Source organism: Ammospiza caudacuta, chromosome 15 (assembly GCF_027887145.1).
Source record: "Ammospiza caudacuta isolate bAmmCau1 chromosome 15, bAmmCau1.pri, whole genome shotgun sequence".
Lineage (NCBI taxonomy): Eukaryota > Metazoa > Chordata > Aves > Passeriformes > Passerellidae > Ammospiza > Ammospiza caudacuta.
The window spans coordinates 7,751,206-7,771,429 of NC_080607.1; the positions used below are offsets into that span (position 1 = coordinate 7,751,206).

Sequence of the window (20,224 nt, forward strand, 5' to 3'; positions counted from 1 at the left end):
TCCATCCCAGCAATTTCCTGTTGATTCATTTAGGAGTGAATCACTGTTTCTTTGTTCTCCCTGGTACTGATTTGTGCTGGGATTTGGGAGAGTCACCTGCTTGTGGCACAGTTCTGGAGCTTCATACACTCAGCACAACAAACTTGACTCAAAGCACTAAATCTGCAATCACTGGAAACTCTTCTTGTTCCTGTGGCTACAGCTACAGTGAAAAATTATTAATAATAAACCAAAAAACATTGTTTATGTCATGGGAACTGCAGAGATTGTAAGATGAGTAGCTCAGGAGAACAGCATGCTTTTTGTTACATGACTGCTCATTTCCACATTGCTGTAAGGACAGGGGGTGCAGTGAGTTCAGCTCAACCTTCCTGCTGGAGCAGCTTGGCTGCAGTGTTTTCATTTCCCTGCTTGGGATTCTGCTGGTGCTCTGCTGAGGGAAGGGAATGTCATGGTGCACCCTGTGCCTGCCAGCCAGGGAACTTCAAAGGTGGAGTGACTTCAACTGGAGCTTCAGGCAGTTGAAGGTCTGTACTGAAAACATGTTTTAAATATTAAAATGCTGTGGCAAAGCAGATTGGAAGTTTTTCTATGAAGCCCAGGTGCTGAGAAAACAAGCATGAGTTTCTAGTGGAGAAAACTGCACGAACTGACATTTTTTTCCCCATACAAAAATAATTCAACATGTGAACAGGTCGGGTGTAGAGTGTTTGTTGTGGCTTCTATCCCATAAAGCATTTGCATGTGTGCTGTGAGCTGGCAGCCTGGAGTTGTCACCCATCCCACAGCTCTCCATGTCCCTCCCATGCCAGGGGTGTTCCTTGGCAGGGAATGGCTGCTGACTGTCTGCTCTCTCCTTGCAGTAAGTGATGACCTCATCAAGGACTGTTTAAGCATACTGTACAACACCTGCATATGTGTAAGTACAACTCTTCTGGTGACTTTTTACATGTGCTGCTTGATAAGACAATAAACAGACTCTTTTAAGTATAATTTAAACTTACTCTGAAGCTTTGCATAAAAATTCCTTCAGTTAAATACAACATCTGATGTGTTGCTCAAATAATTTGTTTTCTGACCTGCATTGTCAAGCTGAAATTCCCTTGTTTGGATCTTTCTGTCTCTGTGTTTCCATAGGAATGCTGTGCCAGCCTTTGTCAATGTTGCAGTTTAAAATCTGAAGCTGAGAACGGATTCCTGTTAAGCCCAGCCACAGCTGGTCTTGTTCAGAATTGGGGCTGGCAAAGGGTTTTGATTTTGATCCTACAACTCCATGTGCTGGATTTTAGTTCAGTCCAGTCCAGTAATGGCAGATCAGTGCAAAGGAAGGTGCTGGGTTAAAGGCCTCTGGAAATGCCTTGTCATTAAAATCCTGAAGCTAAAAGCAAAGGCCTCAGATTATGCATGCAGGGAACATCCTCAGGATTGTTTACTTCATCACACCCCTCATTATGCCAGAGCCTAGGGAACATTATTTAACAAAAATTTAAAAAAGAGCTGGTTAGTGGCTTGGAGCTCTTCCAAAACTATCAGTCTAATCTCCAGAGTTTGAGTCTTACTGGATCATGTCTCACTGATAAGGATCTGTGTGCACATGGGACAGGGAAGAGAGGGAACACTTTTTTCCTTGGCTTGGATGATTTATTTTTTTAAACTGCAGGTAATGCAACTTTTGCAAACTGAGAATAGCATGATAAGCTAAAAACCAAGTTTTTAATTTCTAGACTAGCTGCTCTGTTTTAATTCACTTTGGTATTACTGCAGAGATTGGAGGAGAAGTGTCTAGGATCACAGAAATGGTCTGTGGGCAATATTAGCTGTTTTTATGCTTATCTGTAAATATTTGGGAATTCTCTTTGCCACTCTGGTTCTGTGAGCACTGGGGATGTGTCTCATGGATAAAACACAGCTTTGCAAGCAGTGAGGATGTAGCTGTGACTTCCAGGAAAGCCTGGCTGTGCTCTCAGCAGAGCTCAGAGCATGAAAGGCAGCCTTAAACTTGAGTTTCCATGCCTCAGTCTGACTTTGGGGTTCATCACCCTGTTCTTCTAGGCCAGTGCTTGATCTGGGTTGCTCAGACAGCAGTGCTGAGGTGTTGGGATCTCTAGCTTGTCAGAGTGACCCCAAGAACAGTTGGAAAGTCTCTTTTGCCACCCCAGGGCTTGAAGAAGGAGTCAGGGCTCTTCATTGCTTGGTCTCGAGGTTGTTTATTGTTTCTTATCTATAAAATTCTTTCTCCTGCCCTGCTGAGGTCCATCCAGCAGGACAGTTCCAGGCACTCTGCCTGCCCCCAGGGCAGTGTTATGTCTTTATACTAAAAACTACCTGTACAATGTTTACAATAACTTCCCAACACCTATCACCTATGTTAGACAGTGAGCTTCTACTCTAAACCAATCTGTAAGTGCCACCATCACAGCAGAAGATGGAGGCCAAGAAGGAGAAGGAGAAAGGCTGGACACACCCAGTTCCCTCCATCTTGCCTCCTGAACCCCCATTCAAAAACCCCAAAATCTACTTTTCCACCCCATGATAACTTCACTATTATTCTACCTAAACTGTTGTGGCTTGCTGATCTTCATATAAAGTTGGTCATTTACTCCATGGTCATAATCAAACCCACAGGTGTTTTGGGCTCCGTGCCAGGGTCTCTGAGCCCCCTGGCAGGGGTCCTGGCCATCCTGGACTGCCAGAGGGATGTCCTGGGTTCCCACACTGAGGGTTTAGGAGCTGCTGGGTGTGCAGACCATGGCATGGAGCTGCTCACAGTTTGTATGCAAAGCAGAGCCCAGCCCCTGTGCTGTGTGCCCAGGCAGGCAGGGCTGCCTTTGGATTCAGACAAGGAAAAGCTGCCTTGAGGTGAAGCCTCTCTCTCATCCCAGCGTTGTTGCCAGCGCCACAATGACTCCACACCAGGACTGGAGATGTTTTTTTGTTCCCACAAACACATTCCCTGGTTTCAGGAGCAGCTAGCTCAGCACACATCATCTCTAAGGCTGTCTTGCCTGTGCCATGTGGCTGCTCGGGGTGGGCTCTCACTGGGTCTGTCTGTGCTCATTTCCAGACTGAAGGAGTCACAAGGCGGCTGGCAGAGAGAAACGACTTTGTGTTGTTCCTGTTTACACTCATGACAAACAAAAAGACATTCCTACAAACTGCAACGCTCATTGAAGATATCCTGGGAGTTAAAAAGGTTAGTTACTGCTTTCTTAATATCATTTGTGTGGCTTTTCAGCCCAGTGGAGGAAAGAGAGCTGTTTCTTTGAAGAGTGTCTGAGGATAGTCCTCAAAGCTGCCATTCTCACTTCTTGGAACTTGTTTGAAACCTGCCTGTTCACAGTGGTAATTAACTTCAATCACTTCTTACAAAGAAGCCAAACTATTCCTGTGGTGTCATCCTTGTAGTGCTTTTACCCAGTTCAGAGAATGACAGCTGTGTCCCCATGGTCTGAGTCATTAAAGACTTGCCAATATTACGGACAAAGAAAATGAACCTCATATAAATTCAGTTTTCATCCTGGCCTGCTGATTGTATTTGACATACTTCACTTGTCTTCCTCACATCTGGGAGGTTTCCTGCATATTCCTGGGTGGTTGTCACCTCTCTGAGAAGTTGCAGGCTGGGGACACAGGGCATTTAAATCTTTTCTGCACATACCTGGTTATTGAACTTATTTACCAGCATCATTGCAGCTCAGTGCCCTGATGTGATGCAAGTAAAATACTCAAGGTGTAACCTTGGGAAAACCTTGATTGGAGGGAGTCTGTGTGCATTTTATGGAGAAGGCCAGGAGTCTGTAACCTAATACTTTATTATTTAAAATAAGATTGAGGTTGATGTACCTCCTGAAATAGGAAACAAGCTCAGTTTATCTGAACATTTTTTTCTTTTGAAAGCTGTTTTCAACATCTTTTTATTAAAAAGAACTTCTGATGAAAAGACTGAGAAATAATTTAGAAGTTCTTATCTGTGAGTTTTGAAGAAAAGACAGGATTGAAAAACAAAATTGAAGTCTAGTACCTAAACGTAATTTATGTATTAAATCAGCTTGTGGTTTTGTGAGTTTTTTAGTTAAAAATAGACCCCCACTTTTTTTTGTAAATATAAAAGTAGTATTTAAAATATGGATATCTGTACTTTGGGAATTGCTGAGCCTGACAGCTGTTGTAAATCCCAGCTGCTTCTCCTTTGCTACACTGGAATAGCCCAGAGAGCTCCCAGGGAGGATCTGCCTGTGTTCTCTTACTGACCATCCCATGTGACTGAGCTGCTGTTGCCTCCCCAGGAAATGATCCAGCTGGATGATATTCCCAACCTGGCCAGCCTGGTGTCCAGCTTTGACCAGCAGCAGCTGGCCAACTTCTGCAGGATCCTGGCTGTCACCATCTCGGAGCTGGACACAGGCAGTGATGACAAGCACACTCTTCTGGCCAAAAATGCCCAGCAGAAAAAAAACTTGGGCCCTTCCCGAGCTGAAATTAATCAAGGTAATTGTTGTGCTGTAACAAATCAGAATAATCTCAGCAATGTATAAAGTTTTCCACTTCTCAGTGTCACCCAATGTTATGTTTCTGAAAGATACTGAAAGTGTTGTGTCTTACAAAGCACTTCTCTTGATTCACTCCCCTCAGACTGTTTCCTGAAAATAATGTTTCCTGTTAGTGAAACTGTGTAGCATTTGGTTTCATGTGGTGTTGCTAATTAGGTGGGTAGTTTCTGTCATTTCAGCATTCTCTGAGTGGCTTAAAAGAATTGGATTTGTTTTCTGTGCCTTAGCCACATCCATGGACTTCCCGTTAGCAGCTCTCAATAATTCTGTGTCCTCCATAAAATATGAATTCCTGAAGTAAAGCTGCCTGCAGTGTGGTTGCTGTTGGAGCAGTTCCTTCTCTGATTTTATCTGATATTGTCCTGAACAGGATGTCTTGTCTTTATCAAAAAGAGAAGTGTGTTTAATATTAGTTATGTTCCTCAGTGTTAGCAAACCAGCCTTGGCAATCTGTGGGACTGATCTCAGCCTTAACTTTGAGCACAGTGCAGCTTTCCTTATTGTGCTGAGTACTTCTCAGGTGCAGAAGTCTTGCCTAGAAGGATGAATAGGAATTGGAAAAGTTAAAGTATCATCAGATGTAGAATCTGCTGTTTTCAGTTCTTGCTGTGCTGAAAAGCTTTTGGGCTTCTGAAGCAGATATTTACATAGGCCCATGCCAAGAAAATGTTTAGCTAATATTTTTTTTATGGGCACAATCAGAGACTGATTCAAAGGCTGTACAGTATATTCTATTTTTAAAACTTTATCAGGGAGCTTATTCATTCAGAGATGCAGCCCTTTCATGTAATGTTCATGGCCAAATTCTTTGTCCTTTTCTCCTTGCCCCTGCAGGTGGGAAGTGAAGCTTTAGCCGTGTATCTTTAATAGACAGGTCCTGTAATTAAATTATTCTTGAAGGCAAACTGCACCTCCCCAAACATTTTGCAGAGCAGTGACTCCTGTCTTTCCACTGCTCTTTTTGAGGGTGCAGCTCCACAGTTAAAACCCTCACACCTGAGGCTGCTGTGGTGTGTTCTCCACCTGTTTTGCTCCATGAGGAGCTAATTCAGGAACTTTTTACTTGAAAAGCTGTCAGATTTCCTCCCCACTGCTGCAGGGAGCCAGTTCAGTCACTACAGACTAAAACCATGGGAAGGAAAATGAAGGAGGAAAGGGGAGGTGGGGCTGCCCCTTCCAAAGGCTGCTGCTTTATTTCTGCCAGCTTAGTTTTCAGCCAGATCAGTTCCTTGGTGAGACTGTAGAGCAGCCCTGAATTATTGCTCTTTTCCAGTCCTTAACAGAAGAGTGTGCTGAGTTCTTCCATCTTCAGATATTTTTAACCAGCTCTTTTTAACCATACACTTCTGTATTCCTGAAGTAGATGTACTGGTGATCTTATACTGTAATGAAATTCTTTCTCTTTATTTTTTTTCAGCTACACTTCTGAATATTCCAGGCTTCATCGAGCGGTTGTGCAAACTGGCCACAAGGAAGGTGTCTGAAACAACAGGGACTTCCAGCTTCCTGCAGGAGCTGGAGGAGTGGTACACCTGGCTGGACAATGCCCTGGTGCTGGATGCACTGATGAGAGTGGCAAATGAAGAGGCAGAGCAGAGCAGCACAGGTACCTGGCTTGCATCCCTCCACCCACCAGCAGCTGATGAATGTCTTAACCTTGCTCAGGGTTTGCCACGTGTTGCTTTTCCTGTCGTCTGGTCCTGATTCCCCTTTCCTTCCATGGAGGACTCACATACCAGCATTTAGGTCTGACTGCTGCTTTGTTCTCATGTAGCACTGATTTTTTCACTGAATTAAAATTAGCTAAAGGAAAAACCCTCCAGCAATGTGTGCCCTTTGCATGCCTAGCTAATACTGAAGGGCTGTGCATCCTCAGCCCTAACCTCCTCTGGAGTGATTAAAATAACCCTCCTGAGGTAAGTGGCTTCACCAGCATTTTACCCTAAAACTTTGGCTCCTGACTTTGCGTTCAGATGCTTCATACAAAACAAGTGTCCCCTTCTTCAAAAAGGAAAGGTAGTTCCAGCTAAATTAAAGAAATTAATTGGAAAAACAAAAAAAAATGTTACAGTGGAGGTGTTAATACAACCTTAGGAAAATGCTTTGGAGCATGTGTGTGGTTTGTTTCTTATGACAAAAATGCAGTGTATGTCTGGTAGAACTCAAAGTACTTCATATTCCTGTTTCTGCTCTTAGCAGGGTAATTCTCTAAGGTTATGAAATTATTTAACTGTGGCCTAAGAATACTGGTACTGAGGTATGAAATAAAAATAGATTTAATAGTAAGTGCTTCTGATCATATGCCATCTACTTTTATTACCTTTATGCCATGACTTGGTGCAGTAATCTGTTAATTCATTTAGGTGAGCTGACTTATTTTAAGGAGATGCTGCCATTTAGTCTGTTATGAAAAAAGAATTTAAAAATCTGATTTTATCTCCTCTAAATTTTCAGCTATATTTTTTCTCTAGCATCTAATTCAAATTGGTTATTTCCTGTACATTACTAATTTTAGTTAAGGAGAAAATTCCAGCAGCTGTGTGCTGCTCCTGCATCTGCAGTGTTCAGTGTAAAAGCAACAACTGTAACAAATCCTTTCCTGTTGAAGCTGCCTCAGTCTCACATCTTTGCCATCTTTTTCAGAGTCTTCAGATGAGAGTGGACTGGCCAACACCTCCACAAGGACACAGCTGCCCCAGTCCATGAAGATCATGCATGAGATCATGTACAAGTTGGAGGTGCTGTATGTTCTCTGTGTGCTGCTCATGGGCAGGCAGAGGAACCAGGTGAGCCCCAGTGGATGCCCACACTCACATTTTAAACCTGAGTGCTCATGAGTGAGGTCATGGGCACAGAAATGTCAGGGCAAAGCTCAAGGTACCAAGCTGGGCAGTCCTGCCCAGAAACCAGGCAGCATTTCAGTGGGAGCAGCTGGGGCTGCTCACACCCTGCTCTGGTGCAGGAGGGATGCAGGAGGAAGCAGCAAGTGTGTGGGTACCTGGATGATGTCAGGAGTTTTCCCCCCTCCTGGTGCCCACTTTGGATGGAGCCCCTTCAGGCCTTACCCTTCTTTGGCTGCTTTCACTTTTGGAAATGCTCTGGATGATTTTTGCAGCATATTGCCATGACTTGGCAAAGTGTTAAAGTCCCGGCACTTCAGTGCTGTCTGCACTGGTCACTGCCTGCAAATCCCACTCATCTGTTCCTTTGCCTTTCTTCCTTTTAAAATGAAAAAAAAAAAAAATGTTCCCTGCCTCACACGGGCTTATGAAGAACCAGTCACTGCAGCCTTGGCTGTGGTTTGATTTAAATAGGTCAAAAGCAGGTTATGAAGGGAAAAGCAAAGCAAACCTTGGTGAGGTTTTGACAGGTTTCCAGCATTGGCAGTCTGCTCAGCTCAGCAGAGCTTGGCATAGGAGGGGCATTCAGATGTCCTGGACACTGGGAGGGCCAAAAGAAAGGCTGTTGTGTTAGGCAGGAGAGGCTGTGTTGTGAGCAGGGGTTGGGGCACATTTATCTGGAGTATTTTGTTCTGCAGTAGTAACTTCCCAGGGTATCAAACACCCCCCAGGGCAATCTCCTGAATCTCTTGATCTGAATACAGGTGCAGCTGTAGCTCAGTCCCAAACATAACCCACCTGTTCCCTCCAAACCTGCAGCAGAGCTTGTGGACCTCCTGTTCCTGGAAGTGTTCAAGGCTGGGGCTTGGAGCAGCCTGGTCTGGTGGAAGGCAGAGCTTCCCTTCCATCCCAAGCCATCCTGGGATTTTGTGACTCTAAGCAGACACTTGGCATTAAAAGAAGCAGATTCTGCATAAGAGGAAGCAGAGGGAACCAGTAATTCTTGCAGAAACCATAAACAATTCCTAATCATGTTGTCATTCCTTTTAGAAGTGCTGTTCCTGTTAGGCATGAAATAAAGTGTAAACAAAGCCCAAAACATAACTGAAATTAGCAGAACATGGATCTATTAGAAGGACTTTTTCTTTTCCATTGTATTAAGGCAGATAATTCATCCCTGCCTGAGCTCCCAAAAGAATTCAGGTTTATAGATTCTGCAGAAACTGTTTGCAGCCTGCACTCATCCTGCTGCAGCTGGAGGTCCTGGATTCCTTCCCTCCCTGGGTCACTTCTGGTGTGTTCCTGTCAAATGTGACAAGGCAAAAAAATCTGCTGCTGAAGCAGCTAGCTTTGAAGATGAATTTATGTTTTAATTTCTTGAGAACACAATTCTTATCCTTCATCTGCTATTTCTGTCCCCATGCAGATGGGGAAAGCAAGGATAAAGGTGGCCTGCAGTTCAATTCTTCCCAGGACTGATTCAGGACTGCAGTTGAATTCAAATCTTGAAAGATTTGAGTTACTGCATTCCCAAACACTTCTTATCCAGAGTCAGGTTTTTTTTTTTTTTTTTTTTTTTTTTTTTTTTTTTTTTTTAGGGTTTTGTTTTTTGTTTGTTTGCTTTTGGGAGAGTTGGTTGGGGGGGGTTGTCCTTTATTTTGTTTGGGGTTTTTCTTTGTTTTGATTTGTGAAGTCCTCTGCCTTTAAAGCACATGCTACATCCTTCATTCCTCAATCTGCATAAGATTTGTGTGGCAGATCTTTTTGTGTGAATCCCCTGCCCTTCCTGAGAGCCAGGCACTGGAGCTGAGCTGTTCTCCAAGGGAAGCTGTGGAATGCAGGCACAGCAGTGTGCAGCAGCACCCTCAGACGAGCATCTCAGCTGCTTTTTGGTGTCTTTTCTGGGAAGGAATAAAAGCACAGGATTTGTGGTACCAGTCTGAGCAGCCAAAGGACTTGCTGGTTTTAGATTGGATTCATTTTTGATAGAATTTATTAAGGGCATCACAAACCTGCTTCAGTCTGCTGTAATAATTGACATAATGGTCTGGAATTTGCTTGAAGCAAGGTGCAGCCTCCCAAACTCAGCCTGTCCCCAAATGAATCTCTGAATGCTTGATTTAAACTTGATTGCTGGCTAATTTGCATAAATTGATAACTCTGGTAGCAGTGACTTAACTCCTCCTGTTGCCATGTTGGGGATGATCTCACCTTGGGAATAAGAGGTGTTTCTCTGCAGATCTGGGCCTTTGCTGCCTTCTCATTATGGTCACACCCTAAATTACTCTCCTTATGTATTTTTCTAGGCTGTCCTGCATGTCTGTGTTGTGGTGAAGAGCCATCAGATGATTTCCTTGCTCCTGCTGTAGGGAGCCACACTGCACACACAGAAACAGCTTAGCAGAGACAGTTTTAGTGTTGAGAAAGAACAGAGCAATTCCTGTGAAGCTGGATGGCAGCAGGAAAAAGCCAAAGTAGCTTGAAAGTTGAATATAGAGCAGGGATTGCCTTGGCATCCTCAGGCAGAGTAATTGTAATGAGTTTGGGCTCTGGGAGAGAGTGATGCAGAGGCAGAGATGTGACTGAGGAGCTTGGTCAGGTGAGCATTCAGAGCAAACTGAACTGCACAGATTTGAAATCTGAGTCATTTGGAGAGGAGCAGATTGAGGAGTTAACACTGAGTGTAGAGAGCTGTTCCTTTGCTGAGGGTTGAGGCTCTTGCAGGCAGCTCAGGCTCTTTCTTGGCTCCCTCCTGCTGTGCCTGTGCCATGGAGGGACAGGGGCACTACAGGGAGCACTTTGTTCAGAGGGAATCCTGTCCAAGAGTGTTTCAAAATAAAGGAGCACAAGAGGACTCCAAGCTCAGCAGTCTGTCAGGGCAGTGTGGGTGGGTGGGAAGGAGCTGGATGCTCCTCAGGTGTGTATTTGAGGTGTCCAGCATTAATTTATGATTTCCATCAAGGTGGGACAGCTGGTGGCTACAGCCAGAGGAGTGCAAAAAGCCATCAGCTGTGCTGCAAACTAGAACCAAAACCTGTAAAACAGCATCAGCTTCAGATATTTTTATTCATTTAGGTGTTTGAGTAAATAAAACAAAGATTGATCTGCGTTAAATGATGCTGCTTACAGTTCTGGATCTTGAGACAACCTGGGGTATTTTTAAGTGATTTTGTTTGTTAGTTTTAAGGAACATGTCCATTACTTGGCTACTTAATTTTTGCAGAATGTTGTACATTCCAGTCATGTGGTTTTCATTTGCTTGTACTAGGCCTACAGCTAATGAGAGTCCCCACTTTCTCTTTCCCTTACTCCTCATCTTCTAAACTCCTTACATCAAAAGTATCTCAGCTTGGACTAAAGGTATTAAACAGCTGTTCACACCAAAATTATTAGCTTTTTTTATATGAATAAAAAAGATGTACCAGGCAGACTGATAAATAAGCAATTTGACTTTTTTTTTCTCTGAAGTTCAGCTTCTCTTTAACCTGAAGGAGCAGTGTGGTGTGGCTGTGTTACTGCTGGACTCTGCTCAGGTGTTTTGATGAACAAAACCAATATTGATGGAGTTTTTTGCCATCAGAAGCCTGCCTGAGCTGCAGCTGTGTGTCTTCAAAGGAAAGGACACTCAGGGGATTGAGTGGCTGCAGAATATCCCCAGCTCAGCTGTTTGGTGTAAAATGCATTTTCAGTGTGCTGGAAGTGATGTCCTGATGCCCAAAGCAGCTTCCAGAGACACAGTGGTTAATTGAAGAGCTGGTGAAGAGCTTTATCCCAGAATAAATGCTTGGTTTAAACCTGTTTTCTATCCAGTGTGGATGTTTTCTATCCACACCCACAAATAGAAACTGCTGCACTATGGTTAACACAAACATTTGCTGTTTGAGACAAGAATTCACATCCTTTTGTCAGGGGATGACATCACTGTGCCCATCTGTTTGCAGACTGCATTAAATCTGTGTTTAGGCTGGAGCAGACATGTTTGTACCTGTCTTGTTCCCCAGGTTCATAAGATGATAGCAGAGTTCAGACTCATTCCTGGCCTCAATAACCTGTTTGACAAACTCATCTGGAGGAAGCACTCGGCCTCAGCCCTGGTTCTGCATGGACACAACCAGAACTGTGATTGCAGCCCGGTGAGCACCTCTGCAGTTCTGGGTTTTCATCCTGGCACACAATTCTGAGGAGCTGTGCTGAGGATCTGGGTGTTTGCATCATCAGTGACTTGAGATGTGGTAGCACTCAGATTTTGGGGGATTATTGATTTCATTGAAGTCTATCCTTGGGTCATGCTAGCAATGTAGCAGGGCCAGTTTAGCCTCTCCCCTCTTTCTTAGTTTGTTCATTTGAAGGAACATGTCCATTTTGGGAACTGAGAAAGGAGTACATTTCTGGACCCTGGAGGCCAGAGGTAGAAGACAACCAAAATTCAAAGAAAAGATTCCTAGGAGAGGCACAGGGCACAGATTGTGCCACAGTCAGGTTTAGGAGGTTGGGTTTGTGTTGGACTCTTTATGTTTCTTTTCTTTCCAAACCTAGACATTCTGAATTGATCAGTACAATTCTAAGCTTTTTTGCCTTTGCAGTGAGAAGGAATTTATTACCTGTTATGTGCATAGACTTAGAGGCAATCTCCATTTCTATTTTGGGAAGTGCAGCCTCTCCATTTTTGCAAGTCACTTGCTCTGCTGTCCAAAGGGGTTTGATTTGGAAAGGTTTTCCATTCAACTGTTTCATGCCTGCTTGGTAACTGATGATAGCCAAAAATACTAAAGCAGTGATGTTTTTTCACCTTTCTTGTCTCCTTTTAGGACATTACTTTAAAGATACAATTCTTGAGGCTTCTTCAGAGCTTCAGTGACCACCATGAGTGAGTATGAGAAGCTGTGGTGGGTTGTGGCTTGGTGCTGTTTGCCTGGTGTGGTTCCAGGTGTCCTGAGCACAGGGCAGGCTCCATATGAAGGGAATGTTGTGCTGTCCCTAAACTTCATATTCCTTTCAGCTCTTGCTGTTACAGCCTAAGAATTTGCTCTGTGGTAGGCATGTCTGAATATGTCTGAATATGGGTTTAACCATATTAAACCCATAATATGTGGGTTAAACCCAGCTCATTTTGTCTTGTGTTGAGATGAGCTGCAACATGTACAGGATGAGTTAACACTTTCTGGCTGAAGGAATAAGGAGGCAGCTTTCTTCTTTTTTGCCTTCTCCTGAGAGCTGACAATGAGCCAGGGAAATACAAAGAAATCTCCTGTTTGCCTTCAGAATAAATCCTTTGGAAAACTTGGGTGTGCTGGAATAATTGGAGGGGTGGTGCAGTTTGCTTGGGGTTATTTAATATTTAATATTTAATGCTGTGCTGCTGGTACAGAGGTGTTTGAGACTTGTAGAATCCTGCATTCCATCAGTGTTGCTCTCATTCAGTTCTGGGAGATGGTGTCCTTTCCTTACAAACTCCTGTGTTAGAGCCATGTTGTACTTGAGGTGCTGCTCATTCCTAGAGCCAGGCTGGTATTTTTGTGCAGGATTTTAGTCCTGTTGGATAGATTTCAAACATCAGCCTTTTTGATTGTGGGATATTAGCTTTGAGAATGCAGAGCTGCTGGACATAGGGAAGGAATGCTGACCTGTTGTAAATCCTTCATGCAAGACATTGTTTGCCTGGGAATCACTCCAGGTCTTCCAATAAAATCTCTACAGGTGATGTTACTACTAAAGTGGCTGCTGCAAAGATCTCAGGTTTGTTTGAGCAGCAAACAGCTCCCAGCTGTAGCTTTGGAAGAAGTGGAATGTGTGGAATCTGTTGGGAGTTTAAATAATTACATGAACTTTCTGTGAAATCACAGATAAGCTGAGTTAACTGAGGACAAGATGAGAGCAAAGTACTTGTGTGCTGATGTTCATTCAGTGAAATTGTGTCCAAACCAGACTTGCAGAGCTGTTTATTGCAGGGAGAGAAGGGCTCTGTTCTCATTGCAGAAACTGTTCAGTCCACATCAAAGGAATCTTTACACAAGAACCTCAGTGAGCACTAACCTGAGGAGAGTGTTGGAAACAAGAAGGAACCTCACACTCATCACTGCATCTTCTGCCCCCTGAGCTTTCCTAAAAAAGAATCTTTGCTGTCTGATTTTGAACACTTGGAAAGCAGAAAGACTCTCAGGGAGCACATTGTGGGCAAAGGGGGCCCCTGGACTACATTTCTACTCTGTCAGATTTATTCTTTACAGACAAAATAATTTATTTTCATTATGAAAAGTTCAGTATTTGGTAAAGAATTTATGTACATTCCTGATTTATATTCATTTTTTAATTTGGATCTTTACTTTTCATAATGTTTTTAAATATTTCCAGGGTAAACTTTGTTCAGATAACAAAATACCAGGATGATTGAGTCCTTTTTTGCAGGTTCTGCTTTCTTACTTAGAAAGAGATGTATTACTTTAAAAGAGTAGTCACTATAGGGTAGAGAAAAACTTCAGGAAATTGTGAAAAAGTTTGCTATTTCATACTTATTTTGGTCTGAAATTCTGCAAAATGTTGCTTAGATTTTTTTTTAAAAATGAGCATTATCCAGAAGAAAATATTTACAAAACATAAGATCCCAAACAAGTCAGCAAAGAACCATCATCTCAAAGCTGGTCAGTGTTGGAAGTGGCATTTGGTAAATTTTGGAGGAGGTTTTCCTGGCTGGCCTGGTGCAGGGAGCAGAGTGGGAATGCTGTGAAGAGCAGCCAGGAGAAGGCAGCTTGCCCTTGTAATCCTGTGCCTCTGCTTTTCATGAAATTGCATTTTTGCCTCTTGAATTAATCCTGCTTTTCTCCCCTCCTCCCCCCCTGTCTTGCTTTAGGAACAAATATCTCCTTCTGAACAGCCAGGAGCTGAATGAGCTGAGTGCAATCTCCCACAAAGCCAACATCCCTGAAGTGGATGCAGTGGTCAACACTGACAGGTGAGAGGGGACTCAGGGTCACAAACTTCCAGTGTAAGTTTGACGTCAGCTGTTCTGTTTGACCTCTGTCTGTCCACCACCCTTCCATTTCAGTGACTCCTTTCAGTGGGAGGTGTTCAGGCTTGTGGAATGTTGATGGTCATTAGCAAATCTCAGGTGTGCTTGTGCTGTAAAAACAAAAGCAACTTTAAAACCCCTAAAAAGAGGGGTTTGAGTTCATGGCTCAAACTTCACTGTGATGTGCTGGATCTGCTTGTCTGGCTGTCCTCATGTTGAGCATTGCAGACAGACCTGGAAAGTAAACTGATCCCTCAAATAATTTAATTGCTATTAAATCATAGTCCTGGCATTCAGGAGCAGTGTGTGCACACATAAATGTCCATTTCCAGGCTGCATGAACACATCCAAGTGTCTGCTGAGAATATTTTACCAGCAGCTAATAACCAGAATAAACTAAATTAGATTAACATGTTAAACCACTTAGAGAATCTCTTCTGTTGCATTTGAGTATCTGTTAGATGGACTGTTTTCATCTAATAATTTCTTTAATACATGATTCTGGTGTATAAAGCTCAGCAGATGGAAGGTTGTTTGCAGAATTTATTTTGTCAGAGTACTCACTCCCAGGGTATCAGCAGGGACTTGGTGTGCACAGAGCAGATTTACCTCACTCCAAAAGGGAATCTCTAAGAGGATTTCTAGATTACAGTTATTATCATAATACTGTGTCTAATTGGGAAGAACTTTTTTTTTTCACCCTTAGCATTTAGTTTTCATGTTGCTTTTCTTGATAAACGAGATCAGGGCATTACTTCTGAATGAATTTAATGCAAGTAGATGCTCCACTGAAGGTGCTGTTCAAGACAAGTAAAATTGCAGTTGTACAGCCTAATGTAGCACACAGCTTTCCATACTCCGCTCTGCCTCCTAAATGGAATTTAGACTTTCCTTTACATTTTTTTGAGGGGAAAAAGAGGGGTTTCTTTCATTCCTAAGCTCAAATGCAGTATTTTTTTTTCCTTGATTCACACAAGGTGTGAATTGGTATTTCTGAAATTATTAAAATTCCGAGAGAAAGTTTTTGTTTTAAATTTATTTGGAAGTCATGTTGCAGGTTTTGCAGGTATTTACCAAGGGCAGTGAGGAGAACTCCTCTGCTGGTAGAACTAGCACAATATTTGTACTGTGTGCTTCAATACAGAGATTTTGATCATCAAAAGCTCTGGAGCAGTGATTGGATTCAGTGCTCAGTGCTTGCCCAGCCCTTCCACTCAGCTGTCATTTCTCACCTGCTGCAGGAGCCTTGTCTGTGATGGGAAGAGAGGTTTGCTGACCAGACTGCTCCAGGTCATGAAGAAGGAGCCAGCAGAATCCTCCTTCAGGTGGGTTCACTGTGCCTCTGAGGAGGTGTTTGAGACCCCTGGGATGTAGCTTTGGTTTTGTCCAGCTTTGAGCAGCTGAGAATGTTGGAGAACAAGCTGTGGAAAGGTCTGGCTTTGTTGTGCTGTGGTGGCAGTGCTGGTGGGAAGAAATCACAGCCAGTGATTTTCTGCAGGATCAACAGATCTAACTCCAGCTTCAGAGTGGATTGAAATTCCAGTGATTCCAGATCAGCAAACTGGATTTAAATTGCAGTTGTAATCAAGTACATCCCTTGCCCCAAAACCGACACCTCCTTTCTCTTTCTCAGGTTCTGGCAAGCAAGGGCGGTTGAAAGTTTTCTGCGAGGTACCACCTCCTATGCAGACCAGATGTTCCTCCTCAAGAGAGGGCTCCTGGAGGTAAGGAAATTTATGCCAGGTATCCTCCATAGCAATCAAGAAGGATTTATCTGCAGTGAACCAAAAGTGGATAAAATGTAGTGTTAAATAATTATGCTGGGTTTAAAACTCAGCAGGAAATGCCCCCTTGGAGTAGTGGAGGAATAAACAGTCAGGGAGAGAAGTCAGGATCACAGTTTACTGGAGAAATCACAATAGATGCAACAATAATAACTTATAAACTGTCCATTATTCCTGTGTAACTGTGACAAATGCTGGGAACACTTAAAAATACCTGTGAATTCTGCTTGTGGCAGCCAGATGTGGCCATTTGTATAACCTGCATCACTAGGAACTCCTTTTAACAGGAGACTCATCTAAATTATAATCTTTAGTTGGTTTTGTGGCATTCAGTCACCCAAAAACTTGCAGATAAATGCTTTTAATACTGATTGAATCAGAGTCTGTGTTGTGCTGCTGGCTTGGACCAAGCTGTGGCAATAACATGTTTTCCTCCCCTGCCAGCATATTCTCTACTGCATTGTTGATAGTGAGTGCAAGTCACGGGATGTGCTTCAGAGTTACTTTGACCTTCTGGGAGAGCTGATGAAATTCAATATTGATGCATTCAAGAGGTTCAACAAATACATCAACACAGATGAGAAGGTAAATATTTGTAAGATCTGTCCCCTTTGGCTCAGATTACACCCTTTTATAAGCAAACATAGCACTAAAACTTGGATTCATTTGGGTTTGGTGTGGTTTCAGAGCTTGGGGCACAATAAACATTAAGGGCTGAGTTGCCAAAGCCCCTCAGTGTTTTCAGCAGTGCTCCAGCTGTCCTGAGACACTGAGTGCTGAGCTGGTCAGCAAACATTGCCCTGTTCATGATCAGGGAGGCCTAAGGTCAGGCTCAAGGGTAGCAGAACATTTCCTGTGCAGTTGCCAGATTTGTGGTTAAGTAATAGTTGTGGACATTGAGACAGCTCCAAAAAATCTTTCACTGGAGCTTGCAGTGGGAATTCCTTCATGAATAAGGCTTAAAATACTTGGTACTGCAAACAGACGTAGATATTTGATGTTATTTGAATTTAGAGACACTTTAAGAAGCCAAGGCTTATGTAATTAGCTGTAAAATTGAGCTGCACATCAGTGGGCAGCTCTATACAAAGTGGTTTCATGCTCTTGTGCACTTTAGACATTTAACATCAGCTGGTGGGTAGGTTCTCAATGGCCTTACACTGTTTTTTTGTTGCTGTAATTTTTCTCTCATTGCTGTTAGGTCTGGTAGGCTTTGGAGAAGGGATGTATAAATGTATTTTAAAGAGCTGTATTTATTTTGGAGGTTCTTCTCTAGTAAATGAACTCAGACATTTTAGAGAATGTCTTTATATTTTCTCTGTGCTTCCTGTTTACTGATCTCTGACTGGGTTTAGCTCTCATTCTGTGTGACTCCCTCACTGTATTCCTCCCTAGTGCTGTCTGCTTGTACAAAATCACTGTAGGAAAACATGGAGCTGCAGGAATTCTCCCTTTCAAAACAATTAGTGTATGAAATCTCACTTTCAATGGAGTGACATAGCTTCAGAAGCGATTTTAGGGGGTGCCAGGATGGCATTTATCTATTCCATAGTGTTTTTAAGTGATCCTTTTGTCAGCCCTCAGTGCCAGTGTTGGCTTGGGCAGGGTGAGGCAGAGCTGGGAGTGATGTCTCCTCTTGCCTTGTTAGAGATACCAAAAAGGTAATGACCCTGAGTATTAATTATTTAAATCTTTGAAATTCAACACTAAAAAGTGTTTCTGTTCAGTTCCAGATCTTTTTAAATCAGATCAACAGCTCTCTGGTGGACTCCAACATGCTGGTTCGCTGCATCACGCTGTCCCTGGACCGCTTTGAGAATCAGTCTGATGCTAAAGGTGAGCAGTGGGGTGGGACTGGGGGGTGTTCACTGCTGGTAATGGTTAATTTAAATCTGGGCTTTGACACTTTGGGGGTTAGACAAGGAAATGCCACATGGAAAATTTGAGCACCAGTTCTTACTGTCCAGGTGCTTGGATCAGTGTGTCTGAACCTCCAGCACCCAGATATAGGAGTGTGCCTCCTGTTGATGGAGTGACAGAACTATCCTTTGTCCCCTCAAAAAGGAAGGAAGCCCAGAAGTTTCTCTCCTCAGTTAGGTGAAAAAGCCACCTCATAGGCCTGGGAGACTTCACCTCAAACTTAGGGATAGCTAATTGGACAGAAGCCAAAAAGTCCCACCTGAGCAATTTACTAGAAGCGAACAAAGAAACTAATTGCTTTTGTAAGGTTTTTTACCAGAAGAAAAGATCTCCTGTACCTAGCTCAATTTTTCTGTTTGTTATTTTGCCTTTTATTAAACCTTATTGTTTCCAACACTGCAACAGAAGCCATCCTGCTGATTTTTATGCTTCCAAAGGTAGCTGAGCTATCTTGGGTGTGTTATAGACCTCTGAGAGCTTATCAGACCTGGCTCAAAGAAGCTGCTGTAATGTAATGATGTCCGCAGGAGTCCCAGGACGAGGGAAGAGATGAGAATCTTGACTCCATGTTTCAGAAGGCTGATTTATTATTTTATGATATATATTATATTAAAATGATATATTAAAACTATACTTAAAGAATAGAATAAAAGGATTTCATCAGAAGGCTAGCAAGGAATAGAAAGGAATGGAATGATAATAAAATCTTGTCACTGACCCGGGTCCGAGCCAGCTGACTGTGATTGGTCATTAATTAAAAACAACCACATGAGACCAACCACAGATGCACCTGTTGCATCCCACAGCAGCAGATAATCATTGTTTTTCTTTTCCTCTGAGGCCTCTCAGCTTCTCAGGAGAAAAAAGTCCTAACAAAAGGATTTTTCATAAAATGCATCTGTGACACTCTAACACGTGGTGATTGTGTTTGTCCTCTTGCTGCAGTGGCAGAGGTCCTGTCTGAGTGCCGCCTCCTGTCCTACATGTCCCAGATGTCCATGAGAATGTCCTTCCTCTTCCGTCTCATCAACATCATCCATGTACAGACACTTACACAGGTAAAGAGCTGCCAGACCTTGCACTTGCCTTACTGGGACTGCAGTGGTGAGCAGGGCTGAGCCTCCTGTCCCTGGAGGACACACATATCCCTTTTTCCTTGCAAGAACACTTCCACTGTGTGCTCCCCACAGGCTTGTTTTATAGGAACATGTATACAACAGCTGTCTTGGCATTTAAATTTTTTTGCTGTGTCATTTTTACCTCCAGGAAAATGTCAGTTGTTTGAACACAAGTTTAGTTATCCTAATGCTGGCCCGAAGGAAAGAAAAGCTCCCTTTTTATCTGCGCACCTTGCAACAGATGGAATACACAGAGAAATACCCTGGCTTCATCCTGAACAACTTCCACAGCCTCCTGCGGTTCTGGCAGCAGCATTACCTCAACAAGGACAAAGACAGCACCTGCTTAGAAAATGTATGTGACCCTCTTAGCATGGCAACACGTGTCTGCCAGCCCCCTGGCAAAAATGGGAGCTTGGGAAGGGAAAGAAGGGAGGGAGTTCTGCCCCCACTGTAGCTCTGTGGTGCTTTTCACACCTCAGTCAGGCTGCCACAATGCAGGTGCTGGGCTTCCCCAGAAACAGAGCCTGAGGTCTGGCTGTGGCACTTGGTGAGACTTGCCAGTGCTGAGTGGGGTGGAGAGGTAGGGCTGGCAGGATGGCCAGGGAGGGGGAGGCAGGACAGAATGCAGTTCCCAGAGTAGTTAGCACCTTAGCCAGACTGTTCCCTCTTCCTGGTGTTGCAAACAGTGCAGGAAGAATATCTGATGTAGCTGCTGGAAGCCAAGGGAGCATCCTGCAGGTTTCTGTGCCAGAGCTGACTTGCCCTGGGTCACTGGTGGGTAGGAATAACCACATCCAGTTATGTTGGGAACACGTGGTCTGGTGTTGGGCTGCTGGGGTGGCCTTTTGGCTTTGAGGGAATAATGCAGGAGGGGTGTGAGCAGGGAGTGTGTTGATTTTTGTGCTCTCAGGAGCAGGAGCTACTTCCAGCATTGGCTTATCTGTGGCACTAGAGGGTACCAGTTTGTGTTTGGACTGAACAGCAGAGGACAAGTTTGGATTAT

General features: G+C 43.5%; 1 protein-coding gene across 1 annotated transcript in view; it reads left to right on the plus strand.

Moving 5' to 3' along the window:
* TRPC4AP (transient receptor potential cation channel subfamily C member 4 associated protein) overlaps nt 1-20,224 on the plus strand; it is a 39,284-nt gene that overhangs the window by 16,324 nt on the left and 2,736 nt on the right. Inside the window, exons 8-21 of the mRNA XM_058814982.1 lie at nt 864-919; nt 3,065-3,193; nt 4,287-4,488; nt 5,968-6,156; nt 7,194-7,336; nt 11,392-11,523; nt 12,199-12,257; nt 14,238-14,339; nt 15,638-15,721; nt 16,030-16,120; nt 16,625-16,765; nt 17,908-18,016; nt 19,046-19,158; nt 19,367-19,573. Of these exons, the coding sequence (XP_058670965.1) occupies nt 864-919; nt 3,065-3,193; nt 4,287-4,488; nt 5,968-6,156; nt 7,194-7,336; nt 11,392-11,523; nt 12,199-12,257; nt 14,238-14,339; nt 15,638-15,721; nt 16,030-16,120; nt 16,625-16,765; nt 17,908-18,016; nt 19,046-19,158; nt 19,367-19,573 (1,757 nt within the window). The remainder of the gene's footprint in view (nt 1-863; nt 920-3,064; nt 3,194-4,286; nt 4,489-5,967; nt 6,157-7,193; nt 7,337-11,391; nt 11,524-12,198; nt 12,258-14,237; nt 14,340-15,637; nt 15,722-16,029; nt 16,121-16,624; nt 16,766-17,907; nt 18,017-19,045; nt 19,159-19,366; nt 19,574-20,224) is intronic.